The 18,216-nt window shown below is 58.1% G+C and overlaps 2 protein-coding genes across 2 annotated transcripts; one reads left to right on the top strand and one right to left on the bottom strand.

Moving 5' to 3' along the window:
- The first annotated feature begins 3,958 nt into the window (after nucleotides 1-3,958).
- VPS37C (VPS37C subunit of ESCRT-I) lies at nucleotides 3,959-9,306 on the top strand. Its single transcript, XM_049820369.1, has 6 exons — nucleotides 3,959-4,015; nucleotides 4,993-5,098; nucleotides 5,952-6,067; nucleotides 6,145-6,316; nucleotides 6,708-6,790; nucleotides 7,059-9,306. Exons 3-6 carry the CDS (start codon nucleotides 5,975-5,977, stop codon nucleotides 7,803-7,805), a joined length of 1,095 nt encoding a protein of 364 aa, XP_049676326.1. The 5' UTR covers nucleotides 3,959-4,015; nucleotides 4,993-5,098; nucleotides 5,952-5,974; the 3' UTR covers nucleotides 7,806-9,306.
- Nucleotides 9,307-9,693: 387 nt separating this feature from the next.
- On the bottom strand, nucleotides 9,694-16,102 carry CD5 (CD5 molecule). Its single transcript, XM_049820359.1, has 10 exons — nucleotides 16,003-16,102; nucleotides 14,711-14,749; nucleotides 14,019-14,315; nucleotides 13,876-13,938; nucleotides 13,306-13,614; nucleotides 12,099-12,383; nucleotides 11,669-11,800; nucleotides 11,198-11,251; nucleotides 10,694-10,816; nucleotides 9,694-10,508 (listed from the first exon to the last, which is right to left on the bottom strand). The coding sequence occupies exons 1-10, from the start codon at nucleotides 16,052-16,054 to the stop codon at nucleotides 10,423-10,425; spliced, it is 1,440 nt and encodes a 479-aa protein (XP_049676316.1). The 5' UTR covers nucleotides 16,055-16,102; the 3' UTR covers nucleotides 9,694-10,422.
- Between the last annotated feature and the right edge of the window lie 2,114 nt (nucleotides 16,103-18,216).

The following is an 18,216-nucleotide window of genomic DNA, read 5'->3' as shown; positions in this document are numbered from 1 at the left end:
ATCCCTGTGTGTGGATCCCTGTCAGGAATGCAACGGCCGCTAGGCCGGGAGACTGTTGCAAATTATATGACCTATCCTGATGGCCAGGTGCCTGAAAGTCTCAGTGGGAACTGTATGAGATTAGGCAACAACACTTAGGATGCATTTAACTGTCATAGGGTTCACCCCCTGGGCCAAACAGGACCGTATATGAATTTTCAGACTTTCTGTATGGCAAAGGGCTTTGCTGACTAAGCTCAGGAACCGCCCGAACTTTATCTGTGCAGGCTTGAAAAGCTCAGCCTGAAAAAAAAAAAAAAAAATCACCTTATTGAGATATAGCTTATCTTAGTAACTGTAGATTAAGGAAGCAAACTTGTTTTCCAGTCCCTGTTCCTGGTCTTTCCTGTCCCTCCCATAAAGGCGTTATCGTACATCATACAGTTGCTTTATTAGAACCACCAGATGAAAGGCACAAAGGCAGACAGAAGAGAGGTCCGGTTTGAGGCTCCTGAGGTGTCAAACCCCTATGATTTGATGTAAGAATATTTGCTGAAGTTGTCAAGGAAGCCCCCAGAGATGTAGGCTGATCCTTGCTGAGCTGGTGGTGGGTGGACTTGTGCTGGGGTAGGACCCCTGGGTGGTCAGGCCAGCTCTTTCCACCTGCTGTGGGTGATCCTGGATGGTGACTAACACCTTTGGCAGCCTCGGTCTGTGGTTACTAAATCAGTGAAAGTTATTCTATGACTGGGCTGCCTAGATAGTGGCTGGACCACATGGACCACAAAGCTTCCTAGTTGTACAAGGGCAAGTGCAGAAAGGGAACTGGTTTGATTGCGGCTCGCTCGTGTGAGAGGCGAGCGGCTGTGAGCTGACAGACGGCCAGGGGTACGTCTGTGGGGTGGTGCTGAGAAAAGCTGTGAGAAATGGTGCTTTCTGATAAACTCCCAATTAAAAGATGGGTGGGATTCTGAGAAAGGCTCTTCTGTCATCTGAATCCTTCCCTGTTGAGGAACACAGATAACATTGTCTTGAAAACAAACAGCATCACATTAAAAGAAAAAAGAACAGCACTATCAATTTTTTTTCCTTCTTTTGGGAAATGCTCCAAATTTCATTTGACTCCTGGGCTCAGAAGGAACATTCAACCAAAACCACAAATGAACTTGGCCAGATAATAAACAAAAGGTGAAATCTGACAAACAATCAGGATTGCTGAAATCAACTTTGCGCATGAGGGTTGTTTGGTTTTTTTAACCTTTCACTGACTCTGTGTTCATTTGTTCTCTAGTCTGACACTGCCACCTTCTACTTCAGAGCCCAAGGAGCTGCAAATGACATCAGCTGCTCTAATGAGCTCCTGCTCAATAGCAGGAGACTCCGGAAAGTTTCCCTTTCACTCCAAAACACTTTCTGGATTACAGCTTCATTTCCTCAGGGTAGTAGGACTTCAAACTGACCTAAGCTGCTTCAGAAGCTGGCTCTGTAGCTGAATGCTCCTTACCGAAAACATTTTACTCCTTTCTGCCTGCTTCGTCCTAAGCCACAAGCACTCTGTTGATCCAGAACTGCTCAGCTGGTGTGCACACTTGAAATTTGGTACTTGGTGTAATTTGAATGCTTACCCATTTTCAGTCATTTTCGTTCATGGTGCGTATTGGGTATTGGCCTTTGTGCCTCTGAGTCTTTCACCTGATAAAGTAACTGTGTGATGTATTATAATGACCAGCTGAAACCATCTCTTATACAAATTAAGGATGCTAGTAAACAGATAATGGGCACATCTTTCAGCGTTAACCAGAAAATACCCATTTATCACATTCTTGATTGCTGGGTAACACTTTATTATTTAACTGGATACGTCCTTTATTGCAAAGAACAAATCCGAACACAACTTAATCCTATCCTCTACTCAGTTCTTACAGTTTAATATAAATTGTGAACTAAATGTGCTCCAGCCCTTCCACGTCTGTGGAGACTGCTTCTTAAACAAGCCTTGAAAATATTGATCTCCCTTTGGAAAGTCAAGTCCCCTTTCTTGCAAGAACATTGGGTTTTGACCTGGTTATCAGCCGTGCTACAAACAAATTGTCCTTGATTAAACCATAGGGTACCTATTAGGATTCATATGACTCATATTTATTATACAACAGTCAACAGGCCTCACGTGGTGTGTTTCTCCAGCGAGGACAAGAGGTGCCCTTCCTCAGACATGTGCCTGGACCTCAGCACTTCTGTAACAGCTGGGTGACCTTGCCCAGCCATCTGCAGTCTCCTTCACGTTCCTCTCCCCTCAGCACCTCCAGCATGTCTTATCCGGCAACACGGAGCTTTCTCCCATCCTAACACAATCCTTAGCCCTGCTCACCTCTGCGGGAATGCGGAAGTACGGGTGGAAAAGTGGAGGCTGGCTTTGTGTAGAGGGTGGCAGGATCAGAGCTTCCTCTGTCTCATGCTGCTCAGGAACTTTCCTGTTTCATGCAAGGAAGAACTAACGCAGGTATTCAAGAGTGATTTGCTTTTATCTCTTGGTTCCAGCTATGCCACCTGGAAAAAATGCCTTTACATGATTTTTTGCACGTTGCTGAGGTCTGTACGTACTGCCTCTACGCTGCAGTATCACAGCCCATGGCTCGGCACTCCATATCCTCTGTCTCACCTCCTTTTCTTCTCTGTCCTCTCTTCTCTTGCACTTCCATCAACTTTTAGCCCCCATCTCCAGCTCTGCCACACCTTTTCTGCCACTTACCTCCCCATGCTCACTGTGCCTCCATCCCTTTACCTGTCAAGGAAGATTTAATTTAATTTTCATTTCTCACAGGGCTAGAGGATTACCAGGATTACAGCCAACAGAATTCCAAGTCACCCGAAACAACAGGCGTTTGAGTGCCTGTAGCACCAGCTGCTACTCAGCACGAGACGACCCGCGGAGAACAACACGGCTTTGCAGCGGTTCTCCTTGCTGTTAGATCTCCGCAAAACACAAACTGCAGGAGGAGGCTGCCTGCGTGGGAGGCCCCGGCTGCAAGGCGCTGATGAGGTTGTGACAAGGCAGAAACTGCTTCAAATCCCACCATAAATCCAACCCAAACCCGCTACGCCTGAATTTCAACCAGCTGCCTGCTCTGTACGCAATGCTAAGCTTTGTTGTAATGCTCTCCTTTTAACTCTTGTCATAATGATTAATCTCGCCTAATCTTTGTCTGTGGCTCTATAGCTTTCTGCTTTTCTGAACGAGCCAGCGAAGACAAAAGTGTCCACGCAGCAGCTGCTGCTCAGGGCTCACGTGGAGACTTTGAATCAATGTACAGAAGAACCGCAGAGCTGCCCTCACCGCTCCAAACCTCCACGGCCCTGATGGCAGGCAGGGTGACTGGGGGACACATGCTCGCCGGCAGCAGCAGCCCCTTACTTTACTCTCCCTGGGGCTGACAGGTGAAGCTGACAAATCTATTGCTTGCAGTGCTCAAGCTCACACTGGAGTCGGGCAATGCTGCCGGCCATACCCAGGTTAATTGCTATGGTGCTGAAGACCGGCGTCAGGATGCATCAATAATCACACAAAATAATTTAGCAGACTGGCAATTCTTCCAGGAAGGCATAAAAGAAAAACTCAATTAAAGTCAATTATAAGGAAGGCAGCTGGGGGAAAGCACCAGAGTGTCAGGGCAGGCCCAGTGTGGCACAAACAGGTAGGACGTGAAGGCTCGAGCGGGTCACAGCTCGAGGAGAGCTACACCGGCAGGCAAAGACATAATATTTACTACAAACAGACTTAGTCTATATAAAATAAAGCCTCTCTGCAGCGGCACGGTAGCCCTGACACAGAGGCCTAGGCCCCGACTGCCCACCAGCCTCTCCGCCACAAGATGGCGGCGGCGGGATGTACCACTCGCCTCCTCCTCCCCTCCGGGAAGGGCAACCTCTCGCCCGTCGTCGTCCCCCCCGCCCCAACCTGTCGGTGGCACCGCCCACTTCCGCTCCCGCGCCGGAAGCCGGAAGCGCTGGGCGGAGGGAGGGTCCCGGTTGCGCGGCGGTGAGTGTGGGGCGGGGGCGGCGGAGCCGGTAACGGGGCCGTACCCTCGTGTCTCGTTGAGGGAAGGCGGGTTCTGTCCGCCCTGCCGCTGCCCCTGGCATTTACGGCCTCTCCGTTGGGCGATTGACAGCCGTTACCCGCCGGGCGGCGGTGGCGGTGGCGGCGGGGGGGGGGGGCTCGACCGGGCCTCGTACCGGGAGCCGCGGGGGAAACCCCGTTCCGCCGTCTCCGTGGGCCGCAGCCTCCTGGTTGCCGTTACCCTCACCGCCCAGGACGGGCCCGGTGTTGGCGGAGCGGTCTCTGCCGTGTGCCGGTTGGAGAGCGGTCCCGGGCTGGCCTCGCTCCACGGCTCCCCCAGGGTGCTGGGACGGGGAGGCCTTGGGTGGGCACCCCCAGGGCTGGGGGAGGCTTTCTCTAAGCGGGGACAGAGCATCGAGGGGGTGACCGGGGTGTAGCAGTCCGGCGGGCAGCCCCTCACCGGTGCCCCAGCCTTTCTGAGCCACGGGGACCCATGTGGTTCCTCTCGGAGAGGCCAAGTGTCACCTCGCTGGCTGCGTCTTACCGGAATGCTGCTAAAAAACAGTGAGATCCGGAGGTGAGAGCCCTGCCCAGTGCTGGCGCCTGGCCAGAGCCGAGGCAGTGCCCAGCTCTTTGCGCCCACCCTCACCGGGGGCTGTTCGGAAGCTTCCCCCAGACCATCAGTGACCTCCACGCCTGCACGGTGTCGGGGACTGAGCTTCTTGTTTGTCGCTATTCCTAATTTTTTCCTCTTACACTCCGTGAGCCTCATTAATAACAAAAAACCCCAAAACATAAGTTTATTTCTGTTTGTAGAGTGATGAAGTTATGTACATAGGTAGTAAGGGAGGTAATTTCCCAGCTTTTAGGTGGTTGTTACTTGGACGGGTTTGGCTGGATCCTGGGCAAAGAGATTTGGTAACCCTGAGCCTTACCTCCTCGTTCTGTGTTATGTGCAGAGGCTGACGCAATGCTCCCAGAGCGAGACTGTTGGGATGTTTCACCTGGGTGAAAGGTAGAAGAGCCACAAGCAATTAGGACACTGCTGAAATCCCCATCTGTTTGGTATGTCCCTTTCCCTCTCAGTGGGAGTGCACTGCTCCCATGTTTCTCACCTGTTTTTTAGCGTACTCCCGCGTTATTGCACCCCACATCTTAAAACCTGTGACATGAACGTCTGATATTTGTTAAATATCAGGCAGCCTGGATTATGTGGAATAAGTCACGGACGTAGTGCAGAAAATCCATTATTTCTCTGATTTTAGTAATATTCTTAAAATCACAAGTATTGGATTGAGTTCTCCTCAAATGAATAATGCCATCACTTCGTGTTTTCTAAGGGTAACAGCAGTAAGTGAGGGAAGCAATGGCACCATGTAGCTAGAAAGGAAAACGTGGAAAGAAAACACATCAAATGAGATGGGAGCCGAGGAACTGGAGAGGTGGTGAGGTACAGGAAGACAAGGGTGGCGATGGTGGTCCCACCAGTGAGTGTGGGCTGTGGGTGGTTGGATGCGAGCAGATGGGGGAGGTTTGCTCAGCAGAACGGGAAGCTGGAATGGGACGACGCAGTGAGAAGCCAGCTGGAGTTTTGAGAGTCAGGGTGACGTCGCCCTGCTATCGAGTGGCTGTGAGTAGGTGTTTCCTTGACAAAACCGTCTGGCACACACAAGTAATCCTTCCAACTACGCTGTGAAAAGGAAAAAAGTCAGTTGCCAAAGCAGGAACAAGTAGATCTGTTTTCCTTCTCACTCTGCCCTCAGTCTTGCTGATTCTTTATAGCACAGGGGAACTTCTCTGGTGTAGCCGTTTCAAGCAGTTTAGCAAAGCTGGTTTTAAATCACTAATCGGATTAGTACCTATTTGGAGCTGGCTTTAGAAAACCTCATCTTTATTTGACTTCCTTTCCCCCTCCTAGGAGTCTGCAGCTCCTCTGGGAGGATGGACACCCTGAGGAACCGGACGGTGGAGGAGCTCCAGGAGCTGCAGGAAAATGCAGAGGAGATCGAGCGCCTGGCCCTGGAGTCCCAGGAGGTATGCGGGGATGGCGTGACATGGGCTGGGCTTCGTTAGCATTTTGCCCGCGCTGACTGTCACGTCTCCTTCCGCAGGTTCAGGAGCTGCAGCTGGAAAGGGAGATGGCCCTTGCCGCCAACCGGAGCTTGGCCGAGCAGAACCTGAAGTTCCAGGCACCACTGGAGACGGGGCGCACCGACCTCTTTAACAAATACGAAGAGCTGCAGAAGCTGGCTGAGCGGTGTAAAGAGCAAAAGGCAAAACTGGGTGAGTGTCTGCAAATCTTGCATGCTTTCCGATGGAGTCACGTGGGCTGTAGTTAGTGCAACATCCTTCCCTTTTGCTTCTACTTCCTTTGGCCGTGTTGAGCAGAGGAACTCTTGAGGGTGGTGGCAGAAAGGACTCTGCTGCCTATAAAATCTATATTCTCCTGTTTCCTGGTCAAACTCAGTTGGACGGATCAAGGATGCTATCCCAGCAAAAAAACCCTTCTAGCGCGGCAGTGGCTAAGGTTCTTTCCTCTTCAGATTTGCTCTTTGCATCAACAGTTTCCAAGGCAGGAAGGCATTCCTGTGAGAGCGCGACAGGGCTGCTTGCTAATGATTTTTCCCTGTTTTGTGTTTAATGTTTTGCTCTGCTGCTCTCTTTGTTTCCCCAGAGAAATTTTCAGCAGCAATGCATCCTCAGACCTTGCTGGATCTCCTGCAGGTGGAAAGCCAGAAAATTGAGGAGGAGTCTGAGGTGAGCTTAAGGTTTAAATCCATTAGCAATTCAAGTGATTAGTCCTCAAAGACTTGTAATTACACTCCCAAACCTAATCCCTTAAATCAAGGATTATCTCTTTGGAGTTTGGCGTTCTTGCTCCGAAAAATTGGATTGCCCTTTGTTTGCTTGTGTGTGGTGCGATGGTCCTCTGTGTGTCTCTGAGAGAGACGTAAATCCTAAGCTGGGCTTGGAGAAGAGGAGTAGAGGGAGGTAGTGCTGAACCCGAGGCTGTCTTCTCTTCCAGAAAATGGCCGAGAAGTTCTTGGAGGGTGAGGTGCCCCTGGAGACATTTCTTGAGCAGTTTTCCGTGATGAGGAAGTTGTCCCACTTGCGCCGGGTCAGAGTTGAAAAGCTGCAGGAGATACTGAGGAAGTCAGAAGCGTCGCAGGAGCCTGGCAGGGACTCTCAGCAGCAGCCACCGCCTCCTCACGTACCTGGGCCCACAGAGCCGCCGAAGCCACAGCCTTTCCCTGCAGGGGCTCCTTCCTTCCCTTTGCCCTACAGCCCAGCCCCAAGCATGCCGGTCGGCCCCACAGCCCATGGAGATCTCCCTCCGGCTCCTTTCTCTGGCTCCCCGGTCACCGTGGGACACGTTGCTTCCTCTCAGCCGAGCACCCAGCCCGTGTTTCCCTATAAGCCTCCTTCAGGTCCCGGATACCCGCCGGCGCAGGCTGCTGACTCCGTGCCGGGGTATCCCAACCCTCCTTCGGGAGGCTCATCTCCAGCTCCGGGCTATTCCTGGTCTCCGTCCAGGGGCCCACCTCAGCCCCCACCGTTTCCTGGCTCTCACCCCTCTCCTCCGCCACCCAGACCCGGGTACCCTGCCTACTTTCCCCCTGGGGCAGGGAGACCGCAGTGTCCCTACCCGACCCAGCCCCTTCTCCCTAGTTTCCCAATCCCTGCACAGCCTCCCTATCCTCCTGGACTGCCCCCGCCCTTTGGCTACCCCCCACCTCCAAACCCTCAGCGCCCTGCTTGGCCTGGCTACTAAATCAGGACTCCTGGGAGAGCGTCCTTTGCTGCTCCCTCCTCTTTTTGTGGACTGAGGAAGAAGAGCAAACCGAGAACGTTGCTCTTTGACCCATAGGTGCAAAAGCATTACGCAGGGTAAGAGACAGTAGCGGCTCTGGGCGTCAGGCGGGCTGACGCTGTCCCCGCGGGCTGCAACTCTTTAAGTTGGGTTTGTGACGATCGCTGGTGCGCTGAAGTGTTCGCTTCCAAATCGGCTCGTCCAGCCTCTGGTGTGAAAGCCAGGTAGTCATCCGGGTACTCGGCTGGGGTACGTGGGAACGATGTGCACTGATTGCAGCCGCTGAGAGCCGAACCCCCTCATCTGCGTGTGTGGGAGAGTGCGTGGGTGAGCGAGAGAGACCGCTCCGTGTGTGCCTGTCCTTTGCTATGTGGGTAACAGATGTAGTATCATAATTCTAAGCCTTTTCACAGGTGTTCAAAAGACACAGTGGGAATCTCTGACAGTATACACAAAATACTCACTGCTTTCCAAGGACCTTCCTGGAAGCGGGAGGCAGAGCCCGCCCGGCTTGCAGGTGATTTGTAACTGCTTGTAGCAGGGAGAAGCAGCTAGCCCACCCCTTGGGTGGGCCAGGCCTTGAGATCCGTGGCTCTCTTTACCGCTGCTGATTTTGTCCAGCACGGGAGCCTTTCCCAGGTTGGGCTGGCTGTGAGCTGTCTTGCCAAGGGCATGAAGGCTCTGGTAGCTCCCCAGAGTTCAATGCATGGATATTATCTGTGCTTTTGAAGTAAACTGGGCCAGCACGATGTCTCAGGCTGCTGCTGCTTTGGAGGCATGTGCCTCAGGTCACAGGGAGGAGCGGGAGTCAGTGCCTCCTGCCCAGCTTTGTGAAACGCTGGGGCTCGGCAGCCTCCTCCTGTACCCCCGGCCTCTCCTGCGGTGCCCAGGGGAACGGGGCGGTTATTTGGGGTGCTACAGCCTTCCTCACATCCCCCTTCTCACAAAACACTAGGTAATGGATGGAGCAATGAGTTAACATTAATGGAAATGGGATTTGCTTTGCTCAGCACTTTATCCTACGAATCCTGCCTGTATCCCTGTAAGTTATTTATAAGGAAAGATTACTAATGGACTAGAACAAGGCAAATGCTTCTGGGGTTTGATGGAAACAATTCCATATCTGTGGTTAATTACAGTAATAAAACTTGATGAATCGCATGTGGGGTCACGGCCGTGGTTGCTTTCGGAAATGATGGGGCATCCAGCTGACACTTTCTATTGATCATTTTATGCCGTCCTGGCATCCTTACACCAACTTCCTCTTGATTTTGTCAATAAAACCTTTCACCCTCTTGCAGGACCATCATCTTCAAACTCCTCTTTCCTGCTTTCTTGTTTTCATCTTTCCTGAGGGGCCCATTTGCATGGGGCTCTTCTGCATCAGCCCATCTCTCCCCTCCTTTGGCACCATCTTGTGTTTTCCCTCCCCACCTGGCAAGTAGATGGTCTACAGAGCAGCACTGGTAGCGTTGGAAAGAAGGGAAAAAGATGTAATTACTAGAAAAACCAACTTTATTACAACGGTTATTGCTTATTAAATATCTCTGACTCGTTCTCGGTATTTCTCCCTTCCCCATGCTCCTCACATCCATGCTTTGCTTTATACATCTGCCCAAATCTCACGCCATCCCACACAAACACAGCCAAGCGCGTGTCTTTGCAGCTTGCCTGGGAACCCGGCAGACGCAGGTCTCGCAGTCTTTCTCGTGAAGCTCAGCACCCCGGTATCGGAGCGCCTGACAGACAGCAGCCCATTTCACTTTCAGCCTGGCCCAGGTGGGAGGAGGAGTGTGGTTATCCTGGTTTTGAGAGACGAAGAAGTCTGCAAACCCCCTCTAAACGGCCATGAGCGTGGCTGCTCATCTCTCAGTGCAGGTATGAAGTCTGCTGCAACCCAGCTGCCTCTTAGACTCATGCAGATAGCTTTAAAAACCTCCTGCACCTTGCACTCTCCCACAAGGGAGTCTCAAAAGCAAGAAGCAGCTTTCTTGGAAAGGTGCTTGGGTACCGGGGCACAGCCGAAGCTGAGCTAGGCTGGATTAGAGCTGAGCCGTGCGTGCCTGGTGCCCGGCATGAGCGGGTACAGAGGAGCACGGGCAGGTTTGGCTCCGAGTCTGGCAGGGGTTGGGGGGGACCTGGCCCCGGAGGTCTCCCATCACACTCATGGGAGGGGGATGCAGGCAGGCTTTCTTCCAAGGTGAGCAGCGCAGGTATTTGTCATCTCTTCCGTCAGCTTCGTTCAGTTCATCATTGCAGAGAATCGCAGAAGGGTTTGGGTTGGAAAGGACCTTCAAAGATCATCTTGTTCAACCCCCTGCCATGGGCAGGGATGTCTTTCGCTAGATCGGATTGCTCGAAATTTACCTTTCTTGTGCTGCATCCCACCTCTGCCTGCAGGGCGGGAAAGCGGTTGACGAAGGAAATGAGGTTGCTTGCAGAAAATGCAAGAAAAGCCGCTACATCAGCAGTTGCACAGCTTTGCTGCCATGTGCGTGACCACCCTGGGACAACACCGGGTGGTGGGCAGGAGTGGGGGGGGGGCAGCCCGAGGGGGTCCCAGCTCCGTCGAGGGGCATCACACTCTGCGGGCAGAATGCAGGTCGTAGTCGCTGTCGGAGGAGTTGTCCGGAGGGTTGGAAGCTCTGCACGTGCCTTCCAGGGCTGCGGAGGAATGGACGTGTCTCATTATGGTGGCTGGGGGTGCACCCCACAGCCCCGGCACAGCCGCCTCCCCCGGTGTCGGCAAAAGTTTTGCCGTGACGCTCTTGCCCGGGCGTCTTCATCCCTGCCAGCGCGCGTGGGAAGGGAGCACGGAGGAGCCATTCCCGGCATCCTCCTGCGCTTACCTGGGTAAGCCGAGAGGTAGGAGCTCTTTTTGGGGGGCTGAGCGTAGTCGTTGTCCCCCCCCTGCACCCGCTGCCCCTCTGCCCGCGGCCTCAGGGTGACAGTGCTGTTGCGGTGGAAGGAGACTGGAAGAAATGGTGGGAGAAGGGTCAGGATTGGGGGCTGGGGGGGGGGGGGGGCAGGATTTGGGGCTGCAGCAGCAGGTTCAAGGTGACGCACCCACCCCGCTGCCTGGGAGGGGAAGGGGGCTGAGTAAAAGCGGGACCCGCTCCCGCGCTGCGAGCCGGGGCTCGGCTCTCCCGGCTGAGTTAATATCGTGCCCGTGAGTCAACGTGGTGGCAGGAAGCGAGAGCCGGGGCTGGGCGCGAGCCCGCTCACACCTCCGCCCCACGGTGCTTCTTGCGGTCCGGGGGCGAGCAGCCCCCGAGCCAGCCCCAAAACCAGCCCCAGCCCCATGGTAGTAGTAGTAGGGGGGGGGGGGGGGGCACCAGCTCGCTGCTCCTCACCCGTCTGGTTGAGTCCCGTGGGGCCGATCCACTGGCGCTGCTTCTTTTTGGAGACTGGAAGGCAGAGGCGAGCGGTGAGAGGGGGGGTCTCTCCCAGGACCTGGCTAATGCCCCTGCCCCAAGCTTCGCGTGCTTCGGCTGCCTCCCCCCCGCCAGCCCCATATGCCGTCCCAAATAATCTCCCCTGCCCGGTAATCCCCCCCACGAGACCCTCCGCCTGCTCTTTTGTGTCTGCTCGCCGCCTAATCCCTGCAAAACGCACCCCGTTCCCCCAGCCACCCCCCCTCTCTGTGCCCACAGCGTGTGGGGCAGGGGGGATCTGTCAGGCTGAGCGGCATGTGCATCTCCCAAATCCCCCCCTGCCAAAAGCGGATGGGGGGGGGGGGGAGCGGCAGGGATGGATGCACGGAGCTGCCGCGTGGTGATTGCGGAGCAGGAGGAGGAGGAGAAGCTCCAGAGCTCGTCACCTACTTCTCTTCATCAGCCTCCTGTAGGCAGGAGGGCCGCAGAGGAGGAGGAGGATGCCGAAGAGAAGCAGGGCCAGGCAGATGCTCACGATGGTGCCTGCTGCCGTGCCGGCGGGCTGCGGCTTCGAGTCTTGGCCTGGGGAGAGGACGGGTGTCACTGGACAAGACCCTCGTGCCCAGGCAAAGGCTGATGCCGGGAGCTTGAGCACCCACCGCCCTGCCGGGAGGGCTGCAGGGAGCCCCGGCAAGTTTTTCCCCATCCCCTGCCCTGAGCTCACATCCTCTGCCCATTCCCGAGGTGTTCACACGTAGAAATCCCAGCTCCCAGCCGGAGTAGGATTTCCAGCCAGGGATGCCCGGCACCGGGTGCTGCAGGCAGCACTGCCCGTATCCCCACGGTGCTCCCGGGGATCGAGCCCGGTTCGGTGGCTTACACACGACTCTGGTCCTGGAGCAGGTCCGGGGAGCCCCGAGACTGGCGTGGCAGAGGTGCAGGATGTGACCCTTACAGGTGACACCCATCGAAGTGGGGGTCCCGATTTCGGTACTGGAGGAGAGGTTCCCGCACCGCAGCTCCCGACACAGCTGCCTGCCCCACTCGGCTCGTTGCGCAGAATTGTCACACAGCACATGCCACCGCCCGTCGTGAAAGACCTCGACGTCCCCTTCGCACGGCGTGGGGCCGGCCGCCAGCCTCCGCAGGGCCTGGGGCTGGGAGCCTGGGGGAGAGAGGCAGAGAGGGGGGGTCAGACCCACGGGGAGACATCACGGCCGCCTCCATGGGGCTCGGCATCCTGCCGGCGCGTGGTCCTCCTTCCGCCGGGACCAGCTCTTGGCACAGGGATGCTCACGGCATCTCGGCTTCCCCTTGTGCCGCTGGGACCGGCGGGATACGTGCGAGCCGTACCGGGGCCACGCGTTGAGGAGCTTTGAGCTGTCCCTCTGGGAAACGCAGCGGTGGAAGCCCGCTCTGCCAGCTGCCGCGGTGCGGCCCGTTAAACCCCCAAATCCCACGGGCGGGCTTTTAAGCTCGGGCAGATGGCAGGACCCGAAGCAAGCCCGCTCCTCGCCCCGCGGCTTGGCTCTCCATGCTGCGGCACCGGCACCAAGCCGCTCCGCGGGGAGATGCTCGTGGCAGGGGAGATGTTCACAGCAGGGAGATGCTCGTGGCAAGCACTGGAGAAGTATGGACGAGCAGGGTGCCGGGCTCTGCCGCCATACCCCGCACGCCCGTGTTGGGTTTTGGGGTGCTAACACGGCGCTTGCTATCCGCTGCTCTCGCTCCCCGGGTTTTCCTACTTGCAACGCCGCTGCGTTCGAAGCCCGGGGCTGGGGGTGCCGCTGCCAGGAACCGAGCGCACCGGGGAGATTTCCTGTTTTGCCTTCGCACGCAGGAGAGCAAGAGCAGGAGTGGGTGGATGGGGGTGGGGGGCAGATGGGGATGGGGCTGTTGCCTTGCCCAAGGCTTCAGCCGCCCGGCCAGCCTGCGGCCAGGCATCCAGCCCAGCGATATCTCCGGGGTTCTCACACCTCTGCAAGGGGGAAAGCAGCCCGCGGCCCCAGAGCGACCACGGGCCGCTCGGCCGGGGCAAGCAAGGGGTCCGGGGAAGGAGCGGGGACCACGCTGGGGTGAGGTCTTACCCGAGCAGACGATGAAGGCAGGCTCTTCCCCCCGCCGGGCACTGGTCCTGTTGAAGCAGTCAAGGAGTAGGTCGCTCCTGCAGGACTCCACCACCTCCCACCGGACCGGCAAGTGGCTTCCTCGCTCCGGCTTGGCGTAGCTACGGCTGTCGATGGAGGTGCCGCAGTGGAGTTCCTGGCAGATGCCGGTGGCCAGCTCCGGCCAGATGCCCGGGCTCTCCGCCACGGCCCCCCACAGCCCCTGCCTGTGCAGCTCCACAAAGCCCGAGCAGCCAAAGTCCCCATCCACCAGCCGCAGCCTGGCGGGTCCTGGCAGGGGATGGGGGAAAAAAAAAAGGCATCTCGTTACAGACCGAGAAGACATTTCTTTCCACTCTTGAGCAGAAAGTCCTCGAGCCCGCCACACCCGAAGCTGAATTGCCCCGTCCTTGCTGCAAACACTATTAATGAGATCAGGCGATCTCGCAAGGTGGGGGGCGGTTTGCTTTGCTGTGCGTGCCCCCCGGTTTGGCCGTTGCCGTTCCGCTCCCCTCTGCCATGCCCGGGGCTGGGCAGGGATGGGGCTCTTACCGGTGGGCTCCGGGCTGGTGGCCGGCGGTGACGTTGGGGTCTCGGGGGTGGTTTTCACCGGCTCTGAAACAAGAAGAGAAAGGTGAGGTCAGGGCAGCTGGTCCCCTGGGACGGGGGTGGCCAGGGTGGGGGTCCAGGCTCACCGCTGCAGAAGACGATGACATATTCCGTGCAATTTCCCGGCACCCAGTGGCACGTCGCCGGGGCGGCCGCCGGCCGCGTGCACTTCAGCAGCCCTGCGTTTGGTGGTTCCTTCCTGCTGGTAAAGACGATCTGGAGGGGTTTGGTGATGGAGGGGCCACAACCCAGCCGCTGGCAAATGCCGTCCACGCTGGGCTCGCTCACGCCGTCCCGGCACACGCGGCTCCACCTGCCACCCCACTTCACCTCCAGCATCCCGGCACAGCGGCAGCCACTGCCGATGAGCTGCAGGCCGGGCTCTGCGGGGAAAGCACAGGCATTAGGGGCTTTCCTTTCCTTCGCGGCATGTTTTCCACCCGGGGCTGGAAAAGCCCTTGTCGGCTCGTCGCTGCAGTCAGGCTGGCCGCTCGGCACCGGCGTGCCCCGCGGCGGCAGCCGGAGCTTCTCGCAAAGTGGGGCAGGAAGGAAACGGAGTGTTGGGGGGTGCACGGGCAGGCAGGGGGGCTTGCGGGGGTACGTGCGGGTGCCGTGGGGTTGAGCTGGGATGCTAGGCTGCACGGAGCCCGCGATGCAGCAGAGCCAGCTTCCCGGCCGAGGCGGCTCTGGCAGCCGCCATGCTAACGAAGCCACGGCCGAGGAGCTGCTAACGAAGCCGCGGCGCGGTCCCCGAGCCTTTGTCCCTGTGCACTCTCACCTCCAGCGCTCAGGGTGGCTCCTCCATGGCCGGGGATGGCTGCAAGAGAGAGGGGGACAGGGCGTCAGTCCTGCTCCTCACCCCGGGGGAGGTCGGAGCCCCCAGCCGAGGGCAGAGGCTCCCGGCTTTTGGCCTCTTGGTGGTTATTTTGGGGGAAAAAGGCGATTCTGGGGGCTCAGGTCAGCCTTTTGCCAGGGTAAAGATGCTGCCGGTGGAAAGGAGCCGGCGATGGCGGCCAGGAGCTCCCGGGCCATGCCATACTCTGTGCTGAGCCGGCTGTAATGTTTGGGGGACACCTCTGTCCCCAAAGCTCAGCAATGGGGACAAAGCCCCAGGCTGGCCGCATGCCCCTCCCCGGTGCTAGGGGCCAGAGGAGGAGGAGGCTGGGTCGTGCTGGTTTTTTTCTTAGCAATAGAAGACCATTTTCTGGCTTTCTCGGTGAATTTGCTCTCGCTCCTCCTCCTCACGCCTTTAATTAAAATAAATAAATACAAACGACTTCATGCAACTGGCCATAGCGCTTCCTGCCAGGCTGCCCATCCATCTGCTGGTACACAATTATGGCTGAAAAAAGACAGACAAGGGCACCTGCTAATTACCGCTAACTAGCTAGCGTCACTACTGGTAGGAAGAGTACGGCCAAGCAGCGACGGATGGTCCCACCATCACCGCAATGAGCCGGAGCGGCACGGTGCCTGCGGCTGCCTGCTGCGCCATGTGGACCAAGGAGCAGCCGGGGATGGCAGGAGGTGGCAGAGAAGGAGGATTGGGGGGTGGCTGCCTGCCCCCCAGCACCTGTAGGCTCACTCCTGGGGTGTGACGAGCATCCTGGGGACCCCCAGAGCCGGGAGGGACCGGACACGTGTGGCTCTGGCCGAGGCGTGCCCGTGCTCTCCTCGCTGCCCGCGTTTCGGTGTGGGCTCGGCGGTCCCGCTGCTGGTCACCAGCCCCTCTCCCCCTCTCCGGCCTGAGCCCCCGTGCTCGGGGCTTGCCCAGGATGGGCACGTGGGACCCCCGGCCCGGTGCCACGAGTGAGCCGAGACAGGAGCATCGGTGAGCCCCAGCCGAGGGCACAGGGCTGAGCCCCCCCGAAATACGCCCAGCTGCCTGGCAGCGGGAAAGCCGGGGGGTTTCACCATGGGATTTCAGGGGTCCTGGGCTGCGGCAAGGCTGGGTCCCATTCCGCATCCCTGCCACCGGAGCCGCCGGCACAGCGGGTACGCTCGGGTAAAGCGACCATGACCCCCACACCCCCTACCCCTTGGCGGCACTGAGCCCTCCACCGTACTCACCCCACATCCCCAGCAAGACCAGCAGGTGCAGGGTGGGCAACTGGGCTGCCATCGGCACGGCCAGCCGCCTCCTCCGCCCCGGCGCTGGCGGCTGAGCGGGAGGCTGCCGGGGGCACCGCCGCCTCTGCTACCCAGCCCGGGGAAGGCAGGCAAGGGGGGACGGGCAGGAACAGGCTGTTTTTCCTCCCTCTGTGGTTTTCTGCGTCACATCTATGCTCGTTTGAAGTCTTAACCTGGCAGCTGCCTCCCCAGGTCCCGCTGAGCATGAGAGCAAGAGCAAAGGGGAGAGAAACCTGAGGGGGGGGCGAAGCCCCCCCACCCCATCCCGGGGTCCCCCCATCAGCCCCCCATCTCTGCAGAGGGTGTGAGCCCGGGAGACGGTGAATGTACAGGGGTCAGGGGGACCCCAGCTGTCCCTTGGGTCCCCAAAAAGCTGCTGGTGACTGGAAGGCAGCGTGGCCAAGCGGGAGCCCGGGGCACCCAGAGCTGGCACCTGAAGGAGAGCCGGGGGGGGGGGACACGAGCCAAGGGGTGCGGGAGGTTTCTGGGTGGTCGGAGCTGGCGGCATTTACTGGGGGGAATCCCAGCGCCGGCAGCATCTCCTTCGTGCCGGTGAGCTCTTTTGGGAGCCAGCACACTGGATTGCAATAGGAAAATGGGTGACAGCCACTAAACCCAACAGCCCAAGCTCCCACGAGCGCCGGATCCCACCCTCGCTGCCACAAGGAGACCTGTGGCCGCTCTCACGTAACACCAGCCGCTGCCAAAAATAGCCTCCCCTTGCTGGCGGCTGCTTCCCTCCTCCTCCTTGCCGGCTTGCATCGGCTCTGCCCAGGCTGCACCGCCACCCTCACCACCGCCTGCGGTCACCGGTCGAGCGGCACTGCCGTGGCAGGGCAGGAAATGTGCCGTGCCAGGCGCTGCCCATGCTGCCAGCTCCTGAAAAGGAGCTGATGCATGCCACACCATGCCATACCATGCCATGCCATGCCACACCACACCACGCCAAGCCAAGCCACCATGTGCCCTACAGGCTACAGCAGCACCCGAAACACCGTGATGGCCCCATGGGATTGGGGAGGTTTTATCCAGACATGTCCCTGCTTCTCCCAGTTGCTGGCACCCCAGGGACACCATCTATCCCTGCAAGGGCACGTGGGGCACGAGCGGTGATGGACTAGGGAAGGGAAAGGCTTTAATTGATTGTGCCCTAATTAATTCCTCCAAAATCCAGGTCATGCATGCTAACGATGGCAGCTGTTTTCCATTGACCCGGTGGCATTTCTGCTGAAAGGAGAGCACCCAGCTGGGGCCTGGGGGGTGGTGGTGGGGAGGGGGAAACTGGGCTTATTGGGCAGCTTGGTGAGGTTAGGGAGAGCTCCTGTCCTCTCCTGCTGCCACCACCCTGGGCTGTTTCCCAGAGGGATGCTCCAGTCCTCAACCCCGGAGCGGGGGCTCTGCTCCTCTGGGAGTTTCCTGCCCCAAAACTCTCTCCGAGTTGAAGATTTTCCATGACTCAAGAGGAAGCTTGCTGGGGCGCGGTGAGCGGCAGGCTGCCGTGGGCTGCCAGGCACAGGCAGGGCCGGGCAGAGATGCTCAGGGAGGTCGGGCAGAGATGCCAGGCGATGCTGGCAGCGTAGGCACACCGTCTCCAGCCAGGTCCCGGCATCCCTGGAGGTAACCCGGCTCAGTAATCCCCTCCTAGCTCCTTTGGCTTCTTGCAGCCTCCACATCCCCTTGGTCAGGCAGAGCACTGCCTGCCCCTGCCGGCGCTGGGCAGTGCTGAGCCCCCGCAGCGCAGGGCTGTGGGCTTCTCCCTGCAGCCCCGGCTTGTTCCCATCCCCTCCCAGTCATCCTGGGGCTCCTGCAGAACCCCGAGACCGGGCTGGGGCTGTGATGGGAATAAGACCTGCCATGGTGTTCCATGGGGTGTTGGGGGTCCTGGCGCTGTCCCCCACCCACCCACGGGCTCTGGGCTGGCGCAGCTTTGGCAACGTCTTGGGAAAGGGGTGCAAGTCACAGACCCGCTCCTGGGCCAACCTTTCCCGTGGGACTCAGCTGGGGCTGCACCGGGGCCAGTCCCGGGGGGTTCTGTGGGCAGGAGCCAAGCCCCTCTCACCCCAAATTGACCTGAGGTCGGTGATGCGCTCTGAAGCATCCCGGGATGCTTTGCCTCTAGGAAGGGTCCACCTCCCCTCCGGTTATCCGAGGATG

This window comes from Accipiter gentilis, chromosome 17 (genome assembly GCF_929443795.1).
Source record: "Accipiter gentilis chromosome 17, bAccGen1.1, whole genome shotgun sequence".
NCBI classification, from domain to species: domain Eukaryota; kingdom Metazoa; phylum Chordata; class Aves; order Accipitriformes; family Accipitridae; genus Astur; species Astur gentilis.
This window is presented reverse-complemented; position numbering and strand designations above follow the sequence as displayed.